This window comes from Hyalella azteca, unplaced genomic scaffold, assembly GCF_000764305.2.
Source record: "Hyalella azteca isolate HAZT.00-mixed unplaced genomic scaffold, Hazt_2.0.2 contig6408, whole genome shotgun sequence".
Classification (NCBI taxonomy): Eukaryota; Metazoa; Arthropoda; class Malacostraca; order Amphipoda; family Hyalellidae; genus Hyalella; species Hyalella azteca.
The window spans coordinates 31,457-51,364 of record NW_025936571.1 but is presented as its reverse complement, the minus strand read 5'-3'; the positions used below and the strand labels follow the sequence as shown (position 1 = coordinate 51,364).

The 19,908-nt window shown below is 38.1% G+C and overlaps 1 protein-coding gene across 1 annotated transcript; it reads right to left on the bottom strand.

The window, feature by feature from the left end:
- Nucleotides 1-9,751: 9,751 nt before the first annotated feature.
- On the bottom strand, nucleotides 9,752-12,663 carry LOC108682932 (gem-associated protein 6). The gene is made up of 4 exons (XM_018172189.2): nucleotides 12,327-12,663; nucleotides 11,637-11,787; nucleotides 11,207-11,311; nucleotides 9,752-10,973 (listed from the first exon to the last, which is right to left on the bottom strand). Exons 1-4 carry the CDS (start codon nucleotides 12,515-12,517, stop codon nucleotides 10,854-10,856), a joined length of 567 nt encoding a protein of 188 aa, XP_018027678.1. The 5' UTR covers nucleotides 12,518-12,663; the 3' UTR covers nucleotides 9,752-10,853.
- Between the last annotated feature and the right edge of the window lie 7,245 nt (nucleotides 12,664-19,908).

The window sequence follows — 19,908 nt, the reverse complement described above, 5'->3', positions numbered from 1 at the left end:
AATTTTATATAATTTTTGGATGCGAACATTATCAGTCAATCTAAGTGTTGAAAGGGAAATATAGGATTTGTTGGTTTTTATATTTTTGTATTCGTGTATAAAATACAAAAAATTTATTTTCAGTATAGAAATACGGATGTAAGATTAATATAGGTTCCCGTCCGTTCTGGTCAGTTTCGCCTCTATAGTCACGAGGCACAGCTAGTCAGGGTGCGTTTTAATTTAGTAACTTGTTCGTTCCTGCGTTTTTTATTTAGTGATTGTTTCGATGTGTTATTTATTTGTTATGTCCTGGATAGTTAGATTAGTTTATTCGTGAGAAAAGTTTATTCATACTTTACCTTCTTTACATATATTTGTTTCGGTTATTTGTTATTTTCATTTCAAGGGAGTATGCAATTTGGATTCAGGATCTTTGATTTAGGGAAGGGTGGATTCAAAAGAGTGGATTTGTGGGATTGTTTCTTATTACAAGCCTTAGTTGGGATCTACGAAAAAAATTACTTTATGTACCTACAGCTGGACGAACCTGGGTGATCCCAGCAGTGTACTTTCCATCACATACGTACGTTAAATTACAGATACCCTCTTACAAGTCCTAGGGAATACATTTCTTAGTCTTCATATTCATAATACTTATTGTATTTTTAGAAACTGTGTAATGATCGGATACCTGGCAATACCTCTACGCATGTGAAAAATCGTGCACTGAATTTAACTCTCCTCATTTCATATCTGCATTTTCGAGCAACGGCAAAAAATATGGTCGTGGCTCAGGCTCTACCGCAATTTCCGCCCAGTTGCCACTCAAAAAGGCTATGAAATCATATAGCAGTTATAGCTTCTGTCCTCAAGCCATGGATTCATCAAGCCTCAAGGATATCAAGCCTCAAGACCTCAGATATTAGCGAGCTTTAAATTGACAAGACTTAGGTACGCACACGAATTCGAAATGGTCATGTAAACATATACAACATAATATAGTGGATTATTTAGCAAATTTAAAATTATTATTCAGTTTACTGTTTCCATTGATCTAATAATATGTGTTTAAAAAGTACTTTTCAGAAACAACAATTCTAAGAGGCCATTGTCTCCGATTTTACACATGTACAATGAATTTCTTATTTTATTTTTAAATATTAAAAAATGTGATTTTTTTGGTATTTGGAGGAAAATTTTTTGATTTTTCAAATTATTTATTCTGTCAATTGATTCAAGCATTGTCTCCGACGTTACGCAAGTGTGCAAAATCTCAGATCGATTGAACAGGCAGAAGTGTGTTAAATATCCATTATAAGATTTGTAGCAGACCGACAAACAAATAAACAACAAGAAGTGAAGTTAATGGCAGGTGTTGAAAAAAATTAGATTTGACAAACTATGATCACGAAATTATGACAAACTGTGGCTGTCAAAATTACCAACAAACTTAAATAATCACCGACGTATACTCAGAGCTGTAATCTATTGTAAATGAAGAAAGTTTCCATTTAGTATCACTTAATTGATAGGCGAGCTTATTTGGTAGAAATACATTTTCTATTGTAAAAGTGTTTACAGATTTACATAGACCGGTTAATGGCAAACGTAACGTTAATCGAATTTTCCTTTTTGCGGGCGAGGTAAAACACAGAGAGTACGAGAGGGGGCCCAAAAAGGACAGATTTTTCAAAAATGTATTCATTCATCCAAAAATTTCTCTTGGAATTTGCCGAAGAGAACTTCAAGTCATGCACTACCGCAAGATCGTCAATACCAGAGAAATGAAAACAAGACTATTATAAGAATATTTTAGCGGGCGTATCCCAAGTTGCTCATAGTGTAAATTTTAATTTTTTCAGCATCTGAGAATTTTTCGATAGCATTTCAGAATGAAATCCTTATATAGCTGACCTCGTAGGAGGAAGTATCCCTTAGATTTGAGGCGTTTTACTGCAAAACAAAATAGAGAGGATTCAGTGGTTATTAAGATTCGGTCTGAACTTGGTGTAAGATATCGTCTTCACTTGGCGTAGCATCCATTTAGAATGCTTATATGAATATTCCGCATTTCTTGAGAGCGAGGAAGATAAAAGTAAACCATCTTAAACACAGTTAGTCCAGTACATGATAGTTCCGCATAGCAGCGTTCTTCGATAAGCTGCTTTGCTCTGCGCTTGGTTGCAAGGTTTCGTGTAGGCGATAATATAATATCGAATATATAATATAATTTGCGAATGTAAGCGAATATATAATTTGCGATAGATGTAAATATGCGAATTCAGCTTCAGTAAAGCACCTCGTGCATTTGGATTATTTCTTTCTTCGCAGGGATCTTATCTTGTTGAAGCTCAGTACTTATATCACGCCACTCTTGAGCTTTTTAAATATTGTAATTTGATTAATCATTTTATTATCGTTAGTATAAAGTTTTTTCGTTGTTGTCATTGGTCCGTAAACCAATAGATTTGTTGTGATAGTCACTCATTTCAAAGGGAGCGTCTGAGTAAAAAAGTCGGGGTTTTCACTTTTCAGCTCATTTCGTAGCTGTAAAAAAAAAAAAAAAAACTTCTAATGCAGTAAAGCAAGCACATGTGTGCTCTAGTTTTTGCGGGATGCAGTTTCTAATTTGTATAAAATTTAAATTTGCTAAAAAATGTTGACAAAGCTTTCTTTTAAGAAAATTTTTATTTAAAATTATTATCCGCTTTCAACAGGACAGAAATAATTCATGCGACGCGGGATGGTTCTCTCAATATGAGTATTAGCGATGTGAGGTCCTGAGGATACAGTTTCAAGCAATTCTTATAGCCAGTAACTTTTTTTAATCAATCTTACTAATATGACTCTTTCGAAAATTTAAAATTTATTTTTTATGCAGTCTTATAAATCTACCTCTTCTTTCGATTTTCGAGCTATATTTATTTATATATATTTAGCGACTCTAGAAGCCACCTTTTTCTAATTTGTCAATTATTTGGATTATATATTATAGAAGCTAAGGAAATTGGAAGGGAGGAGGGAATTAAGTGGAAAAAAGCCCTATAAAAATTACAGAAAAATGCGTCTAGAGTCACTATATATTTTCATTACGAATCGAATATGTCTCACGATCTTGTAGCTCGTAAATAAAAGATGATCTAGATTTATAAAAGTGCCCTTTTTAAATTTTTTATTCATTTCACGTTCTCATCATTTCTCAAAAAAAATTCATACGAAGAAAATATTATTGAAGTAGTGTTATACATAGATAGGTGTATGGAGTTTAAAAAAAATCGGTAAGTAAATGTAGAAATTTATTACCCGGACGTTCCGTTTAAATCTCAACGCGCAAGATCATCACACTTGGTCATATACCTGCAGTGCGTGACCTCGATCTAGGCGAGTCACGTAGCATATTTTATAGTCACCGCAAAATAATCCTACAATTAATTGGTGACATCATCTTTTGAGCCTCTGTCTCGAGTGAGAACTTCTTGCATTGCCCATAAATCTGGGAGGTCATTAGCATAGGCACACATTTTTTTCTAATGATTGGGTATGATACAAGAATTTATAATTTGAAAGTAAATACATGACTAAGAGAAAAGGGAAATCAGTGCACATTTTCATGATTTCAACTAATTTTCATCATATTGTCAGAAAATTGAACCATTCGTGAATGGAGCAACCGAATAGATCGCTGAAAAATGTAAGTGGTTGGAAATAAAAATGGTAGGTAAAAAAAGTAATGATGACGACTTGGTAACCTTAATCATCACTGCATTTTAGGATTAACTTGATATTTATAGTGTGAATCGTGTAGAAATTAAACTTCGATGAAAAAATCATGCCGATCCAGCTTCTTAGAAATTCACGCGGTGTCATTAGTATATATGCCATATCGAACCTGGTGAAATTTTAGAGGCTATTTTAAACTACCGTCAGTTTTGAAAAGATCTGGTCAAAGGACCTGTTTTTCAGATCTCCTGTGAACAAGTCACGAAAAGTACAAGAATCAGCGACAGGCCACATCAGGCATATTCTTAAGCGCCAACACTATAATGATGGGATAACTGGATAAGATATGTTATTATATGCCATTTCCATTTATTATCAAAGTCATTCAAAGCCAGCAGCACATCATAAAAATATGCATGCTATTGGATATCTGATGACGCCCAACTTAATTAAGGCTCAAGCTTGATTTAGCTCGAGGCAAAATTTCAAGTCAAGTGTCTCTCTTAACTCACTAGGATTGTTGGTCGAAAACAATGAAATTCAAGAACGCGTAAGGGCAATGAAATTGACGTATATTTGATAACGCAGAATAACTAATGAGAATCATTCCTGATATTGACACACTGTACCATTATAACTACTAAAGAAATACTTTTAGCTCTGAAAACTTGGTGGAAAAATGAAAGTAGATAAATCGGCACTCAAAAAACATTACTTCTTTAAATTTTTAATATGCTCATCCAACATCATTTTATATGTACACTTGCATTCACACAATACATTAAATAAATCCGGATAGAATTTTTGCATATGATAATTTTCACTGTGCGTAAGTAGGTAAGTATTTCAAAACAAAAGTATTGCTTTGGGAGCATCCAGGCAACAAGTACCCAGAGTTTACGAAGGGAAACCAACCCGTGGCTATGCTGAAAGCACCACCTTTGACGGCGACCAAGCGTCACCCACAATCGACATTGAGGAACAACACGTGCAACTCTACGTGCCTCACTCAACACTTGCAACTCGATGTGCCTCTCACAACACGTGCAATTCCACGTGCATCTTGCAACTCCACGTGATTCTCGCCACGCCTCGTATTAAGAGAGCTTCCCAAAGCTCGAACCAGCGGCAAGCTCTTCTCATTACGGAGCCGCTGCCACGTACAGTGCAGAACACTGCGTTACCCTGGCGCTTAAGAGTTAAAAGCGCACAAGTGTGACTATAAAGGACTTTCAAGGCTTATGGCATTAAGGTGGTTATGTGTTGAACCATAACTTGAACCATCTGAAATATTTCCAATTTCAATCCATCACTGACTTCTATCAGTATGGACTATGGACCGTAATAATATTATCAGGAGCTGCACAATAGACCAACATCGCATTAAATGGCATGATGGAAGTTAAATGCACATGGAGTCGCTATCTACACAGCAACATGACATGTGGTTATTAGATAAGACTCGTCTCTACCCACACCACTCAGTACCTGAAACGCAGTTAGGAAATTGAAACCTAAATTAAAATTAGTTTACTGTTAATTTTTAAAATGAACTAATCTTAGCTCCGTTTTTCAGGTGACGAAATCTGAAATTTAATATTAAATATTCAATTGCCCGAAAATTTTAACATCATGTATCTCATGTGATAGCATATCTTTTAGCTTGTCTCATAAATATATGCTAGAATCAGTACAACCAAGGTAGTTTTTGGTGCATTGCATTAAATTTTGTAAATAAATCTATATTATTGTGAAGGCTTTCTGTCTTACATACCTTCGTTGGTATCATAGTTACAATTCTATTTACTCCTAGCGTCAGTTAAACGTGACTTTGCTCTTGTTAAAATAATCACAGAGTTTTGACAATCCCTATATGTCTATTCCTGTTGATAATTTCCAATGTAACTAACGTAATAAAAATTAAATAATGACTTGTTCACCCCAAGTAACCACGAAACACTCATTTAACTCCCGCATTGAAATTTGAAAGCATTAGTTTTTCAGGTATGCGTAACATTTTAACAAAAAATAAATTCCAGGTACCAATATAAAATCTCCTCACGGGAGGCATATCGGATACATATTAAAATAATAACTATCTATTTACTGTGCCAGGTTTCAAACACAGAATTTTAAACATGTATGTAATAGCTAAGGAACAGAAATTCTAGCCAGACATATTTGGAGCTCACCGTGTAACCAAGGTCATCAAAGCGAAAGGTTCATCCTATACAAAAATTTCGTTCCATAAACATGCGGTATCAACCTATTACACAAAGTTATCCTGTTGCGCTTATTTTCTCTATTAACCTGGGTTAACCTTTTTAATTATAATAAAGGAAGTACTTTGGTGAAAAATATGACTTCAAAATTACGCAGATTTCATGTTATATTTAAACACTATACGCAGTGATGACGTAGAAAAATCCTTTACAGAATGCAGGAGCAGAGTTGAAGATGCCATGCACAAATGCAGTGGTGGAGTTGAGCATCATGTGCAACGGTAGGGCGGCGGAGCCACGGTCTAACTAATGCTTAAATGAAATACTGTTTGATTAAAGTTAGATTCTGCTTCGGGACAGAGATGATGAGGCTTCGTCACCAAGTCATCATGCACTAGGAGAAATTAATGAGATTTGTACCAATATTACCCCGGCATTTACCCTTTGTGTCAGTTTGTCTCGGCAAAAAGGCGTATCAAGTATAGTATCTTCGGCATTGAAGAATAGGCCTGTCGCCTATTCTTGTACTTTTCTTGACTAGTTCGCAGATCTATAAGACTGGCATTTTGATCGAATATTTTCATCGAACGGAAGGTTTAAAATCGTTTCTAGCTTTCAGTCGTTCCGTAGGATACGAGGCATTTCAAGACTAAACAAATCAAGTTTATTCATGGGCGGAACTGCGTCCGCCTAATACAGTGAAGAAGTGTATCGTGCTTTTAACGACTTAGCGTTTAACAACTAACCTCTACGTATGACAGGAGGTCAACATCCTGCGTCCTATGCAGTGCAGGAGTGGAACACTCACGTCTCATTCTCTTACTGCCAGTATTTAACGCTCAATTGAGACTAAGTGGCAATATACCCGTCTGCGGACAATTGGTCGGAAAGGCTGATTTGCCTGGCACTTACACGAGTTGTAGGCAATTAAAGTCTTTAAATAACCTAGCATGATAACGGTACGATCGGTACTTTCTCCCGTTGAGATTTTGCAGCGATGACGGATATGATGCACAAAGTATGTAAATGCACATAAGAGAGTAAAAATAAAAAAAAGCGTCGTAAAGAGTTCGCATTATAATTGTTTCATAAATGAATTGATACTTACACTCAGGTTTTGCATTTTATTCAACATCGGTATTGTTAAGTCGGAATAATTATAGCACAGCGACCACCAATTAGTTAGTCAATTCGTTTAGAAATCAAGTTTTTCCGATTATATTGTAATGAAATTAGTAGTGAAAATTTTATATGTGTAATACAATATAAAGATATGATGGAACATAACGCAACAATGTTTCGCGAATAATAAAACTTACAATTTAGCTACATTTTATGGAGCGGAATTTAGTTTCAATTATGCCGACCTAATTTTTCCAGCTAATAGTTCTGAATATTATTTCTTACGCACTTAAGCTTGTGCCTCAATTAAAAATTGTGTAGTCAAAATTCATCGTCTTTCAAATGATTTCCGCAATTCGATTGATTGCCTGTACTCAAGTTGAGACCGCAATGAGCATGGTTGAACGGGAGCGCTGCCGTAGCCCAAAAATTTGACTCTTAAATCAGCCCAAAAGCCAATGCCAACCCTCTACATGCAATAGAAATAGTCAGTCTAATACTAAGCTGGTACCGAAAGGAGGGGGAGCAGGGGGTAAGCGTGGAGGTTTAGCCTCCAGAAGAACGGACAGGCTGGAGAGGTAGCAGTGTGGCGCAGGGCGTTCTTTATCGAAAGTGGGGAAGGGGCTAGGCTGCATGGAATAGAAATATTTTAGGATTTAGCGTGTGGGTTACGACCATTGTTTTGGCGGCTGGCAGGTCATTGGCTCGCTGGTTTACATCCATTAATGGATTTAGTCCCTGTGGCTTTCAGCAAGTAATCATGTTGGCTAATTTGCTCTGCAGCATGCTTGCGCACGGGGTGAAGTATGAAAATTATGCTGGTATTGGGCAATGCTGGGTTACTTCAGTCGTCCCGGTTGAACTAGGTAGCATAAGGTTGACTCACGAGAAGCTCATTTTCGCGGATGGAGCTTGTTTTTCACCTATGACGTCACTGATCTCAATGACGTCACGGGCATTAACCAATCACCGAAATGCGTTCAAACCAGTCGACCAATCCGACATGGGAATGACGGGCTTGTTTACGTTTCTCGATCTACGTGACGTAACAAGAAAGCTGAACCGAAAGGTGGAACTTCTCGTGGGTCAACCTTATATAGTTCAAACCACGTTCTCATATATAGTTCTCAGGAATGCGAGTAGGCCGTAAAACTTCCATCCTAAAAAAAAACATCCTCAACTCGTTTAATACCCCCAATTATTTCATACCGGTCAGTGACGGCAGCCTTGCTGACAACTTCGCAACCAGTTTACCACCTGCGCTTTGACAAAGGATTATCGCTCAAACTACACATTTCCGCGGGTGGTCTTCGATCCGGATGTTTTTAATCTACAGTCAGCCTATAAAATCTCTCAACTTGTCACAAAGATGCAAATTTAACTCCGTTCAGGAACATAAAGCAAGCTTCAAATTGTGTTTACACTAGGATCTGATAGTTTTTACTCAACGACTTCATTCATACGTTCTAGCTAAACGAGTAGCATTTATACAGCCACTTCATTTCTGAAGAATAATCTTATGCTTGGTTAATAACCTCAGATTATTAATAATAGTGGTTTCAGCGTTTAGTAGGCCGTAGGCCTGTCGCCGATTCTTAATATTGCAGAACATCCACAGCTTGTTGCGGTCTCGAACTCGCAACTCACTGCTTCAAATTCTGCTGTGCCTAACCGCCCGGCCTCCCTGCCGATTCTGACTAGAAACTGGCGCACAGAGCTGAGATCGAACCCGCGCCCCTCTGAACTGTAAACACTGGGTGACCCTGCCCAGTTAAGTTATCAAGATTTCAGGGGCTGCGTATATACAAGTTGCTTTTTTCCAGAGATCATTTTATGGATGCAAATTCTTCTGTAACACATCAATGAAGACTAAAATACTAAAATAATATCGTCAGACCTTAACATGAGCGTTAGGATCTCAGTTCACAACAGATAGTCCAGTGGTTACAGTTAAGTGCGCCTGTTTCTGGTCAGAATCAGTGAGGAGGCCGGGCGGTTAAGCATCGCAAAATTGGAGCCAGAGAGTTGCGTGTCCGAGACCGCAACAAGCTACGAATATTCTGTGATGTTAAAAATCGGCGACAGGCCCAAGGCCTAATAAACGCTGAAACCGCTATTATTATTACAACATAAATTCTTGTTCGCTGTAATCATAGTCGAATATATAACAAAAGAGACCCGCAAGCCAGTGCAACATCGAGTTTCTAAACAAGAAAAATCAGTCTTAGTCAACCCCTGATAGTTAGTTAGTTAGTTTAGTGGCCAAATGTTTACTAGCGCTTCAGCTATTTAGCTATCTCGCACTGAAAGTCAAGATGAACATCACCATAGAGGTGGAAGGTCTCAATTATTCATCACCCACAAGGGGCGGAAGGTCTCAGATGTCCAGCCCGCTGAAGCTGGCTCAGACGAAGTGACAAGGAGGGACAGGTGAAAAGCAACAGAAACGAAGACACTCGAACAAGAGGTCGCTTACACGGGACGTCGGCCGCCCGCACGAGAGAGACAGAGAAGGGAAATGTAAGGAATCCTGCCTACATAATAACTTAACCCCACAACTGAGACCTACAGTCAGACACCGCGAGCTCAGCGGTGGGGCGCTCAGGAACAATCCCCCTAGAAGCGCGAAGTCCAATAGGACTTCTGACGAGCACAGACACCCGTCAGAAGTCCCCCCTGAGGGGCAACCCCTGATAAAAAAATTCAGCGACAATAACAATAATCTTATTTCTTCAACATATCAATATCAAATACAACCACTCCGCATTCAAAAATCAATAGAAACACCTAACAATATATTGGAAATTTAACCGGTTATCATACTATTGGGCTCAATTTCAACCTGCTTCCTACTTTTAAAGATTAAGGTCAACCTATCAATCTCCATGAAGGATTTAAATTTACTTGCCATATCACACTCGTGAAACACCAAATTACATCCATCCGAAATAACTTGGACAAGATCAACTCCGTAGTTGCTGTCGTGAAGTTTCTAGGTAGTTTGGCTTACAAAAGTTGCAAGCCTTCAAACTATTCAACTTACAACAGTTGCAAGCCTTTAAAATATGCAGAACACGGCCATGGGGTTAGCCACCGGCCCAATCGTCCATCCTAACACTGAGAAAGGCATGCTCCCTTTGTCCACTCACCTGCACCTGACATGCGCTCAGTTCCTTGCCAGTGCCCTACAGCCTACCCATACCACTCTTTACAGCGCTCTGCCCTATTCGGGGCCCGACATATAAAAGCATTCTTCATGTCCTGATTCAGCCACCATATGGAGACCCTCATGACGAACGATTTCTCAGGGAGCCGAAGCAGTCCCTATGCAAGATCACTAGCGTATCGGCGACCGTCGAGAACAACAAGGTCCTGATCGCTGCTCCATCTCCAATGATTGCCTCGGAAGAGGTCTTGCTTCCCCGCGCCTATCGCTCGGCGCCGTCTCAGGTCCGTTGGCGCTCCTACAGATCCATCGAGTCTTATACATTTAGGGTCGGACGCTCAGAGCCGCTCGCCCCCCAGTACCAGAATCCTATTCAGCCCTAAATAAAAGCATCTTTCTGTCTGCCTCTCCTTCTCCACAACCTCCAGCGTCTCTTCATTGTGGGACAGCTCCGTGGAGGCGGCAGCCTCTTGGCTACTATCCGTTCTATTGCCAATTTCCCTCTTCATGTGCTCCTCTCGCCCACCCCCGTGTGAGCATGTCTTTTGGCATAAGAAACAACAACTGGAAAAATCCTTACACATACATTGATGTCAACTCAAGAACACAGCTAGTAGTAAAGATAAGTATAAAGCTCGACATTAGAGAATCAGTTGCGGGCAATCTTGTAGCAGCTTAAGAAGTTTATCAAGCACGACTTCGTTGGTACAGACAATGCTCTGAGGGGTGTAAGGTGGCTTGATGGTAGCAAATCGCAGCACCTGGAAAAAAAGAAGTGCAGCTTAAAAATTTTTCAAAAAAGCTATTCCCAATGAGTGATTCTCAGGAGATACTAAATCATTAATTTATGCTCGATTTTCAAGGCAATATGCACATTATTACTAAAAATGATCTAAGCTGCAAACAATAACGTGGATGTTTAGAGGACTTCTTGCAGGCCACAATTGGCTCTAATTAATTTGTAGATTTTCCATGAACTTCCTACAATAAGCACCTCAAGGCAGTCATTAGCCTTCATGGTGTATGGCACTCGGTTATCCTTCAGCCAAACACACAGGACATTGCGACGCCGGTCCAACTCTGCTCTGCTGAAGCGTGTCTGCCACAATACACAATACATAGGTATACAAGTTAAAATAGTGAAATAAACGTAAATTAATAGCAATTGATTAAGCATTGTAGTATTGTTTATTAGTTTCTTCAATGAGGATAAGAAAATTCTACTTTCACCAAAAAAAAAAACAGAAAAAATTTGGCACTTCAAATATTTTTGTCTTGGATTTTAGTGAATTCAACTGGGAATTAATAAATAAAACATTATCACTGATAGGTTGAAACAAACTGTTAAAAGGAATTTAATTACATTAACTGCTGTAAACATTAGAAAATAGAAGTTAGTCTTCATGATAGTGATATGTGCTTACCTCATTTTGCTTGAAAGTGAAATCAATTTTTTCTTTCATGTTCTCAGATGCAACATGAGGATGAAGCCGAACCCCTGTGACATTGTAGCCAGGGACGAGTATGACGTCCTGCACGGTGCTGCCATCTGCAGTGAAGTTGACCAGCACAAAACTGTAACATAAGAAAATTAATCAAATAAATTAACTAGTGGCCAGCCATGATAAATACCTACCATTAAACGGGCTGATGTGGATCATTGATAGGGTGACTTGGACTGTTTTAACATTTAAAAAAGAAAACCCTATACTACTCAAAAAGTTCTTGCCTTAGTAAGATTGTGTTTATAGCTCCCAAGTACCATAAGATAGGTAGTAACCTAAAAACGCAATAAAGAGTAATATTTTAAATATTCCTACGTGACTATTTGCATCACAAAAGGGTAAGCACTAAAATTGGTCCAAGGCACCCCGTTTTACAGTAATTCATAGACTAGGTATTTTTATTAAGAAACATTTTGTTTGGTTTTGCAAAATTGTCAGAATCAACTCACTTTATTTATATTCATAATGTTTAGAGATAAAAAATGAATCTGACTGAATGTCATTGGAAAATATTACTCAATTTCTGATAGGACATAACCAGGAAATAAGCAAAAATACTTCAATGATAGGTACTAAATAATCACTCAAAGTAAGCATATGGATTCATACCTTTCAGAGACAGGATCAACTGTATGCACCCAGCCAGAGATTGGCTTTTGATTTCTTACAGTCACAGAGATGTAGCTATGAATTAAAGAGTGGAGTTTGCGAGGGTCATTTGAGTACACTGGGTGAGAATCAAAGGTATTGCTCACACTTTTTGCGTTTGTACATTCAGCACTAGCCATCTCTGATTCCATTTTAGAGGAGGCAGAAGAAATTTAAATAAAAGGCTGAACAAATGAAAAATGTTTTTGTTCAAGTAATATATCACTTTGGTATGCGTATAGATATAGGTATATTCTGGTGGGGGTCTTGTCTCTATCTGTGAGGGCACAAAAATTCATGTCTCAAGCCAATTTTTTGATGGATATGCTACTATAATTTAACATAGTCGACATAGACATCTATAGCTTAGATAGGTAGTATAGTACAGGGTGCGGCGCGGGAACTTACTTATTTGAATTGCGCGCCACGTGGCGGCCATTAGTCCTAGGAAGGTGGCGCCATGCGCAATATGGTGCGCGGGCTATGTAGACATGGGTTATTGAATAAAGAAAAGACAAAAAATAAATGCAAATAAATTGATAAGTTACGACTGAGACAGGGCTAGCTGAAGCCTACAGGAATTGAACAAATATTTATTAGCTGAACCAGCAGCATTAAAACATCGGTTAAGACCGTTCACTTGAACTAGTTTATTCTATCTCTATTAAAACGCTAAAGCTTAAAAAGAGTATCACTACATTATAAACTAAACTTGGACTACTAGTAAGCGATAAACACATGAGGGCCGGCGCCTGGCACCTACAACCTATAGAACAGTAAAAGCAATCAAATTTAGATCATATTGTATACAAATCAAAAGTAAATAAGATTTCATTACTCAAGTGCAAGAAACTGAGGAATGGAGCAACTTCTTCTTAATAGCTTAAGGGATCATAATAATAAGGGATCATAATATTGAAGTCAATATAAAGCAATATTTGACAGGTGTGTGGGACCCAGGAACATTATGAACCTGGTCATAACCAGGTGAAGTTCTCTCTCAAAACTCATTAAATATATTTGGTTCATGTAACAATTTCAGGCTGTTCTGATTTGCATAACTATCATTTCTCAGTACAAGGACCTATGGGAAGATATATATTTGAAGAATGAGAGAAATGAGAGGAGATCAAAATACATGTTTTGATATGAGATGTGAAATCCTCATCTTTGAGGGTCCAAAGAGTGCCAATTTATGGCAGGTGAAAGTTTACAGCAGAATAAGGATTGAAAGGTTTTAATGCATTTCCACATTAATGTTAAGAAGAGTTGAATGATGAAACTGAGAAGCCAAAGCTCTTCCACAAGTCCTCTCTGGCTGGCTAAACCAAATGTAATATATTACTGTTCTGGACAAGCTGAGCAGACTCTTTGTCTCATGAGCTATCCAAGTCCTTCCAAGATCAGCAAACTTTGTCCTAAACATAAGAGCTCTACATCAACACAAAAATAATTGGATAATGATGACTGTTCAAGTCCTCACAAGCTAAGACAACTGACATAAGCATTAGTTAAAATGAAATTAATGGCAAACCAAGTTAGAAAAATGAGTTTTAGACATTAAAATATTTGCAGGGCTGCAGATGCAGGAGAGGATCCTACATAGTACTCCTATCATAATAGGTACTGAAATGGGGTAATAAGAGACAGGCAAGGTAAATTGGGACAGTCCTGTCATGGCGTAAAAATTTTATAGCACCAAAACTAATTAAAATATTACAAAACTAAAAATAGTGGCATAAACTTCAACATTTTTCCTTTCAGTGCAAAATAGAAGAAGTTGAAAAATTATACATTTACTAGCTCTAAAAAATCCTTGACAAAATGTTTAAAAATGATATTTTGGAGAAGTACTTCTGCTAAGGTCTGTAGTAGAAAAATATTTGCAGTAAAAATTTGGCTAAAAAAATGGCAGACAGGTGTTGGCTTCAAAACTTTAATGATGGAGTTTACATACCATAAAATGGGGTAACTTAGACCACTTTTTTTTATAAATAATGCCATTTTTTACCTAGCTAAATTAAACTTGAATTGAAACGTGCAAAATACAGGTCTATACTCTAGCTTCGCTCACCATAAATTGCTGGCTCCTGCCTCTCAAAGTCTTTATGTAATTTCAAAAAAAGTGATGGTCTTTGTTACCCCAGCTCTTGGGGTATCTTAGACCGGGTGGTAAAATCAATTATATTTTTTGGTAAAATAACTCCAGGTTTTGCTGCATTGTAGTAGAACTCTTCTAGTTACATATGCAAATGACAAACTTGAGGAAAGTGTCATAGTTTGCAAATAGGGGCGCTGCCCCATAATGAGGGAAATGTGAGTACCTAATGGCAGCCCTGATGGGGTAATATTGACTGGCTTGGAAATTAAGTTAAAATTACCATATATAAGGCTCTGTAGAGTCTGAAACAAAGAAAAAACATAAACAGGATGTCAAACATAAAATATATTATATATGGTAATTTTATATTAACTTCCAAGCCAGTCTATGTTACCCCTTCAGGGCTGACATTAGGTGGTCTAAGTTCCCCCATTTGGGGGCGGTGCCCCCCATTTGCAAACTATGACACTTTCCTAAAATTTGTCATTTGCATATGTAACTAGAAGAGTTCTACTACAATGCATCAAAACCTGGGGTTATTTAACCAAAAAAAAAAAAAATAAAAAAATTGGAGGGGGTACTCTGACAGGCTTTAAATAATAGCTTTTTTTTTTTGTGGGTCACATTTTTAATTTTTTAACCTATTAGATATGCAAACTTTTTAAATCTTTCTATTGTGTTATGTAGCCTCAGTATTAGGCCTTTAATGCCTATTGACAAAATTTTTCTATGTCAAATAGTCTTTGAATTTTGGGGGTTTTTGTTAAAAAAATGAAAAGTGGTCTAAGTTACCCCGCCGGTCTAAGATACCCCATTTTATGGTACCTCAATCCGAAACAAAATGGCAGCCATTTCTGCAAGGCAAGGTATTAAGGGACACCCCCTGGGGTATGTAATACAGGACACCACCAAAAACACATTAACAGTTGAGAAATGGTTAGCAAAGGCTTTGGTTACTAGCAAAAAAATGGGAGCGCAGCCCTGCACCACAAATTTAGCTCGTAAACAAGCCCTAGCGCGAACGCCTACCCTATAATGCAATAACTAAAATCAGCTCACACCCAAGAAGCTGTAGGTAACTGAGTCATCTCCCCACACCAACTTTCAGCAACACCTACCCCACTCCACAGCCTGCTGAATCAAATAGTCAATTGCCAACAGGTCCTATTCCACAGAATTTTACCCCATGCTATCACTTCTTACACGCGCCGTAAGCCTTACTGGCCGCAGACCACACCGGATTACCGTAAACCTGCTCTGCTTTTTGCAGGACTGGCATAATCCAGCCGCACTCCGCGGGCAGAAGCACAAACCGCCATCCCTATAACGCCATGCCCCGGCTCTCCCCCCTTCGCAGCCATATATATAAGGCTTTCTTCAAATGCTGATCAGTTGTGCGCCAGGTTAGGTTAGGTTTGGTTATGTTAGGTTAGTTAAGTCCCTCCATCGCGCCAGGCGCATTACTGATCGGGCAAATAGAAAAGCCTTCTGCTGGCTGCGAAGGGGAAGAGCCGGGGCATGGCGTTATAGGGATGGCGGTTTGCGCTTCTGCCTGTGGAGTAGAGCGCGATGAAGCAGTGGCTGTGACGTAATGGCGCTGTTATGTCGGGCGCTTATTTTCAAAAGCCGCGAATACGCCAGGCTGTGTTTAATACAAGCACGCAACAGTTTGGCTATTTGCCCACGGCTGTTGCTTCGGCGGCTTGATGTTATCTGGCTGATTGATTCATTTCCAGGAAATTAAATGACACCTATGGCTTCAGGGACTTAATCACACAGGCTAATATGCCCTCTAGCGTGATTACGAGCAGAAAGGAATAGATATTGAACTGTGGGCAAGGGCTATGTAGGGGTCTATACTGCATCCCAAAAAAATTAGTTTAAAACAACAATTTTTTATTAAATTTAACCAATCCCATCAAAAAAATTTCCCTTGATGAAAAATCAAGGCATCATTGGTTATCACAAAATTGTGCATAGAATAAAAAGTAATGAACATAAACTATGATTTATTTCTAAAAAAATATGATGGTGTCCAACAGAATACTTTGTTTCTGTTTCACAAATTTTTTTTACAACCATTTTGTGTTATATGCAGTGAATTCATTCATTTGACTAAATTAAAATGGTGCAAAATTACAAGCCCAGTCCCATAAGCTGATGGAGGAAATGATATAGGGAGGGTTGGCAATGACTAAATCAAAATGATTAAATCATGTGATTAAATCACTTGATTTTTTTATAAAAAAATCATGTTTTTTTTCATTTTTTCAATTTTTTCATATATTTAAACATATAGAGTGGCAGTCTTTAATTTATATTGAGTTATTGTTATTCATGGTTTAGTACCTATAAATGTACTATGAATGACAAATTGGTATATAAACATGTTGCCTTTAGTGTGTATTAGGTTCCAATAAATTGAATGTTTTTGGTACAGCTAGTTGGCATCAAGTGTGCAATACATTGTACGTAGCTAGCAGCTTAGCTAATTCTTATAAGGCTATAAGTAGTCTTTAACTGTTTGACTATTTGTTGTATATTGATTACAATATACAATTTAAATGTGTTAGCTAGCTTATACAGGGTGGGGCAGAACTGATTGAACAGTTTTGAGGCAAAATAAAAGAGTAATGGAGGTACATAAAGAAGAAAGTTTATTTTCCTCAAGATTAGCATAACATACCATTTAAAATACTTATGTTTCAAAAACAATATCAGGAAGATAGGGTTTGTTAGCTGCATCATACTGTTGGAGTCGTTCTCAAAAGTTTCCTACAGCACGTTCACACATATGGCGAGGTATGGCCATAACCTCTGCTGCAATAATCTGTTTCCTTAGCTGTGGTAGGGTGTGAGGGCGACTTCTGAACCCCTTTCTTTTAGATGTCCACAAAGAAAGAAATCGCAAATGCTTAAATCTGGTGACCTCACAGGCTACTGTAAATCACCCCTCAGAGACACCAGACATCCAGGAAACATCCGTTTCAAAACATTGAGTGACATTCGGGCTGTGTGAGCTATAGCCCCATAGTGCTGGAACCACACGTCTCCCAATGCTTAATTTTCAACAATGTTTCCCATCATGGGCTGCAAGAAATTTTGCAACATTGCAGCATAGCGATCGGAATTCACTGTTACGGTTATTCCCTCCTTTGAGAACGACTCCAACAGTGTGTTGCAGCTAAAGGCCCCCATTTTCCAGATATTGTTTTCAAAACATAAGTATTCTAAATGTTATATTATGCTAACCTCTAGGAAAATAAACTTTCTTCTTTATGTACCTCCATTACTCTTTCATTTTGCCTCAAAACTGCTCAATCGGTTCTGCCCCACCCTGTATATTGAAAGGTTGAGATTGTATTGACCTTTTAGGCTTTTCATGACTGCGACATGAAATTCACGGCTCAAAAACATGGAATCACGGCTCAAATGGAATCACGGCTGGCAAATCCAAAAAACCACGGATTGAAAAATTCAGTTGTGGCTTGCAAAGTAGATATATTCCATGCCTGCGATGATGCATTAATTTTTCGTTAAGTTAAATTATTTTAGGTGAGCAAGGTAAATGCAATCAAAATATTTTGTTGTTAATTGATTTTTTTGTTAACTGGAGCGGTGGAGCCTTTGCAAATCTTCAGTAAATGCATTATTCGGGGCATCCCTTATTATCCCAGAGTCCCAGACCCAGAGGAGGGAGGGTGTCTCTTATTATCCCGTCTTGCAGAAATGGCCACCATTTTTTTAATGAGATAAGCAAATGCCGCCAAGCACGTTTTTAAGCCAACACCTGTGCGCAACTTTTATGCAAGTAAAATTATTAAATACAGCAAATTTCACTTTTTACACTTTCTTCAGGGATTTTCTAGAGGTAGTAAATGTACAATTTCTTAACTTGCTTTATGGATTATGCTACAAGCTACATTACCTACATAGATACTAAAAATGTTAAACTTTACACCACTATTTTCAGTTTAGCAATATTTTGATTAGTTTTGCTGCTATAACATTTCCATGAAATGTGGACAACTGTCTCTGTTTACCCTGGCTCCCGCCCATCCCTTATTACCTCATTTGATGGTAGGCTATGTCATAATGTCATAGTTAGGGTAAATGCGGTATATTCCGGCACATAGTAAAGGACGCATCGAGAAATGAAAAACTACAAAAAAATAACCGTATGCGTTACTCGAGTTCTGTTTGCTTTATGTGACTCTCAAAACACCGCACTACGCACCAGCAATGATGAAATGTCACAAAATGTTGCCATATTTATTTAAAAGCCTTTAGAATGCAAACCTACCAAATCCCTATATTCCGACGCTGTGTGTGACTAAATTCGGCACGTGAGACGAATTCTGGCCGCGCTTCAAACTCTACTAATACGTAATTCCGACATCCTTGTGTTTGAATGCCGATCGCTGTGTGAGCTGTATTGGAATACGACACGGCTTTGAATTAGAACACTATTGAATATTGAACACTACTTAATTAGGCTTTTAATCAACAGCTATTAAGCTTTTAATTAGGAAAATTTTAATTTTTGCACACAACTCGGAACGAGCTGTGTGTGTCCAATTCAAGTTGTGTCGGAATTAGATTTTATGTGTCTAAATCCGTTTCTTAAATTTATCATCTATTAATTCATTTACGACTTGAAATCAGCAAATACAAGTATACTTAAAAGATTCCTAATATATTCACAGACTTATTTAAAAGTCTCAAACTATAATATTCTTTCTACACAAACAGTTTATCACTATTTGGTAGAGCAAGGTCAACTGTTCGGTCAACGGTACCATAAAATGGGGTAACTTTGACCACTTTTCTTTTTTTTAACAAAAACCCCCAAAGCTCAAAAACGATTTGACATAGAAAAATTTTGTCAATGGCCATCAAAGGCCTAATACTGAGGCTACGTAACACAATAGAAAGATTTAAAAAGTTTGCATATCTAATATGTTAAAAAATTAATAATGTGACCCACAAAAAAGAGCTATTATTCAAAGCCTGTCAGAGTACCCCCTCTAGGGATCTTGCACAGTCTCCCCCTTCTCTCGTTGTGATATGTCTGAATCCTGAAGGTCTCGCTCTCGAAGTTTGGCACCATTCCGGTTATCATTTTCCATGTGCACAGAATGACATACCTCTCCCGTCTCCTCTGCAGTGAGTACAGACTCAGACAGACTCTCTGTAACCTCTCCCAGTAGTTAAATTCTCCATCCCTCTGATCCTGGAAGTAAAGGTTCGTTGGAATCCTTCCAGTTGCCGTATTACGCCTACCGTAGTGTGAACGGAGTCCAGAGCTGGCAGCAGTATTCAAGGATAGGTATTATAAGGGCTCTGAAGAGTGTGATCACTGGTTCCGCTTCTCTCGTTCTGAACGTCCACCAGATCCACCCCATCGGTCGGCTACCTTTTGCAGTTATTGCCGGTATGTGA

What these genes read in the sequence shown, in the direction of transcription:
- LOC108682932 (XM_018172189.2), bottom strand. Translation starts at nt 12,517, where the DNA reads ATGGAATCAGAGATGGCTAGTGCTGAATGTACAAACGCAAAAAGTGTG. An exon ending in TCACTTTCAAGCAAAATGAG is followed by an intron (nt 11,312 to 11,636) that starts GTAAGCACATAT and finishes GTATTGTGGCAG; the next exon opens with ACACGCTTCAGCAGAGCAGA. An exon ending in AGGCTAATGACTGCCTTGAG is followed by an intron (nt 10,974 to 11,206) that starts GTGCTTATTGTA and finishes CTTTTTTTCCAG; the next exon opens with GTGCTGCGATTTGCTACCAT.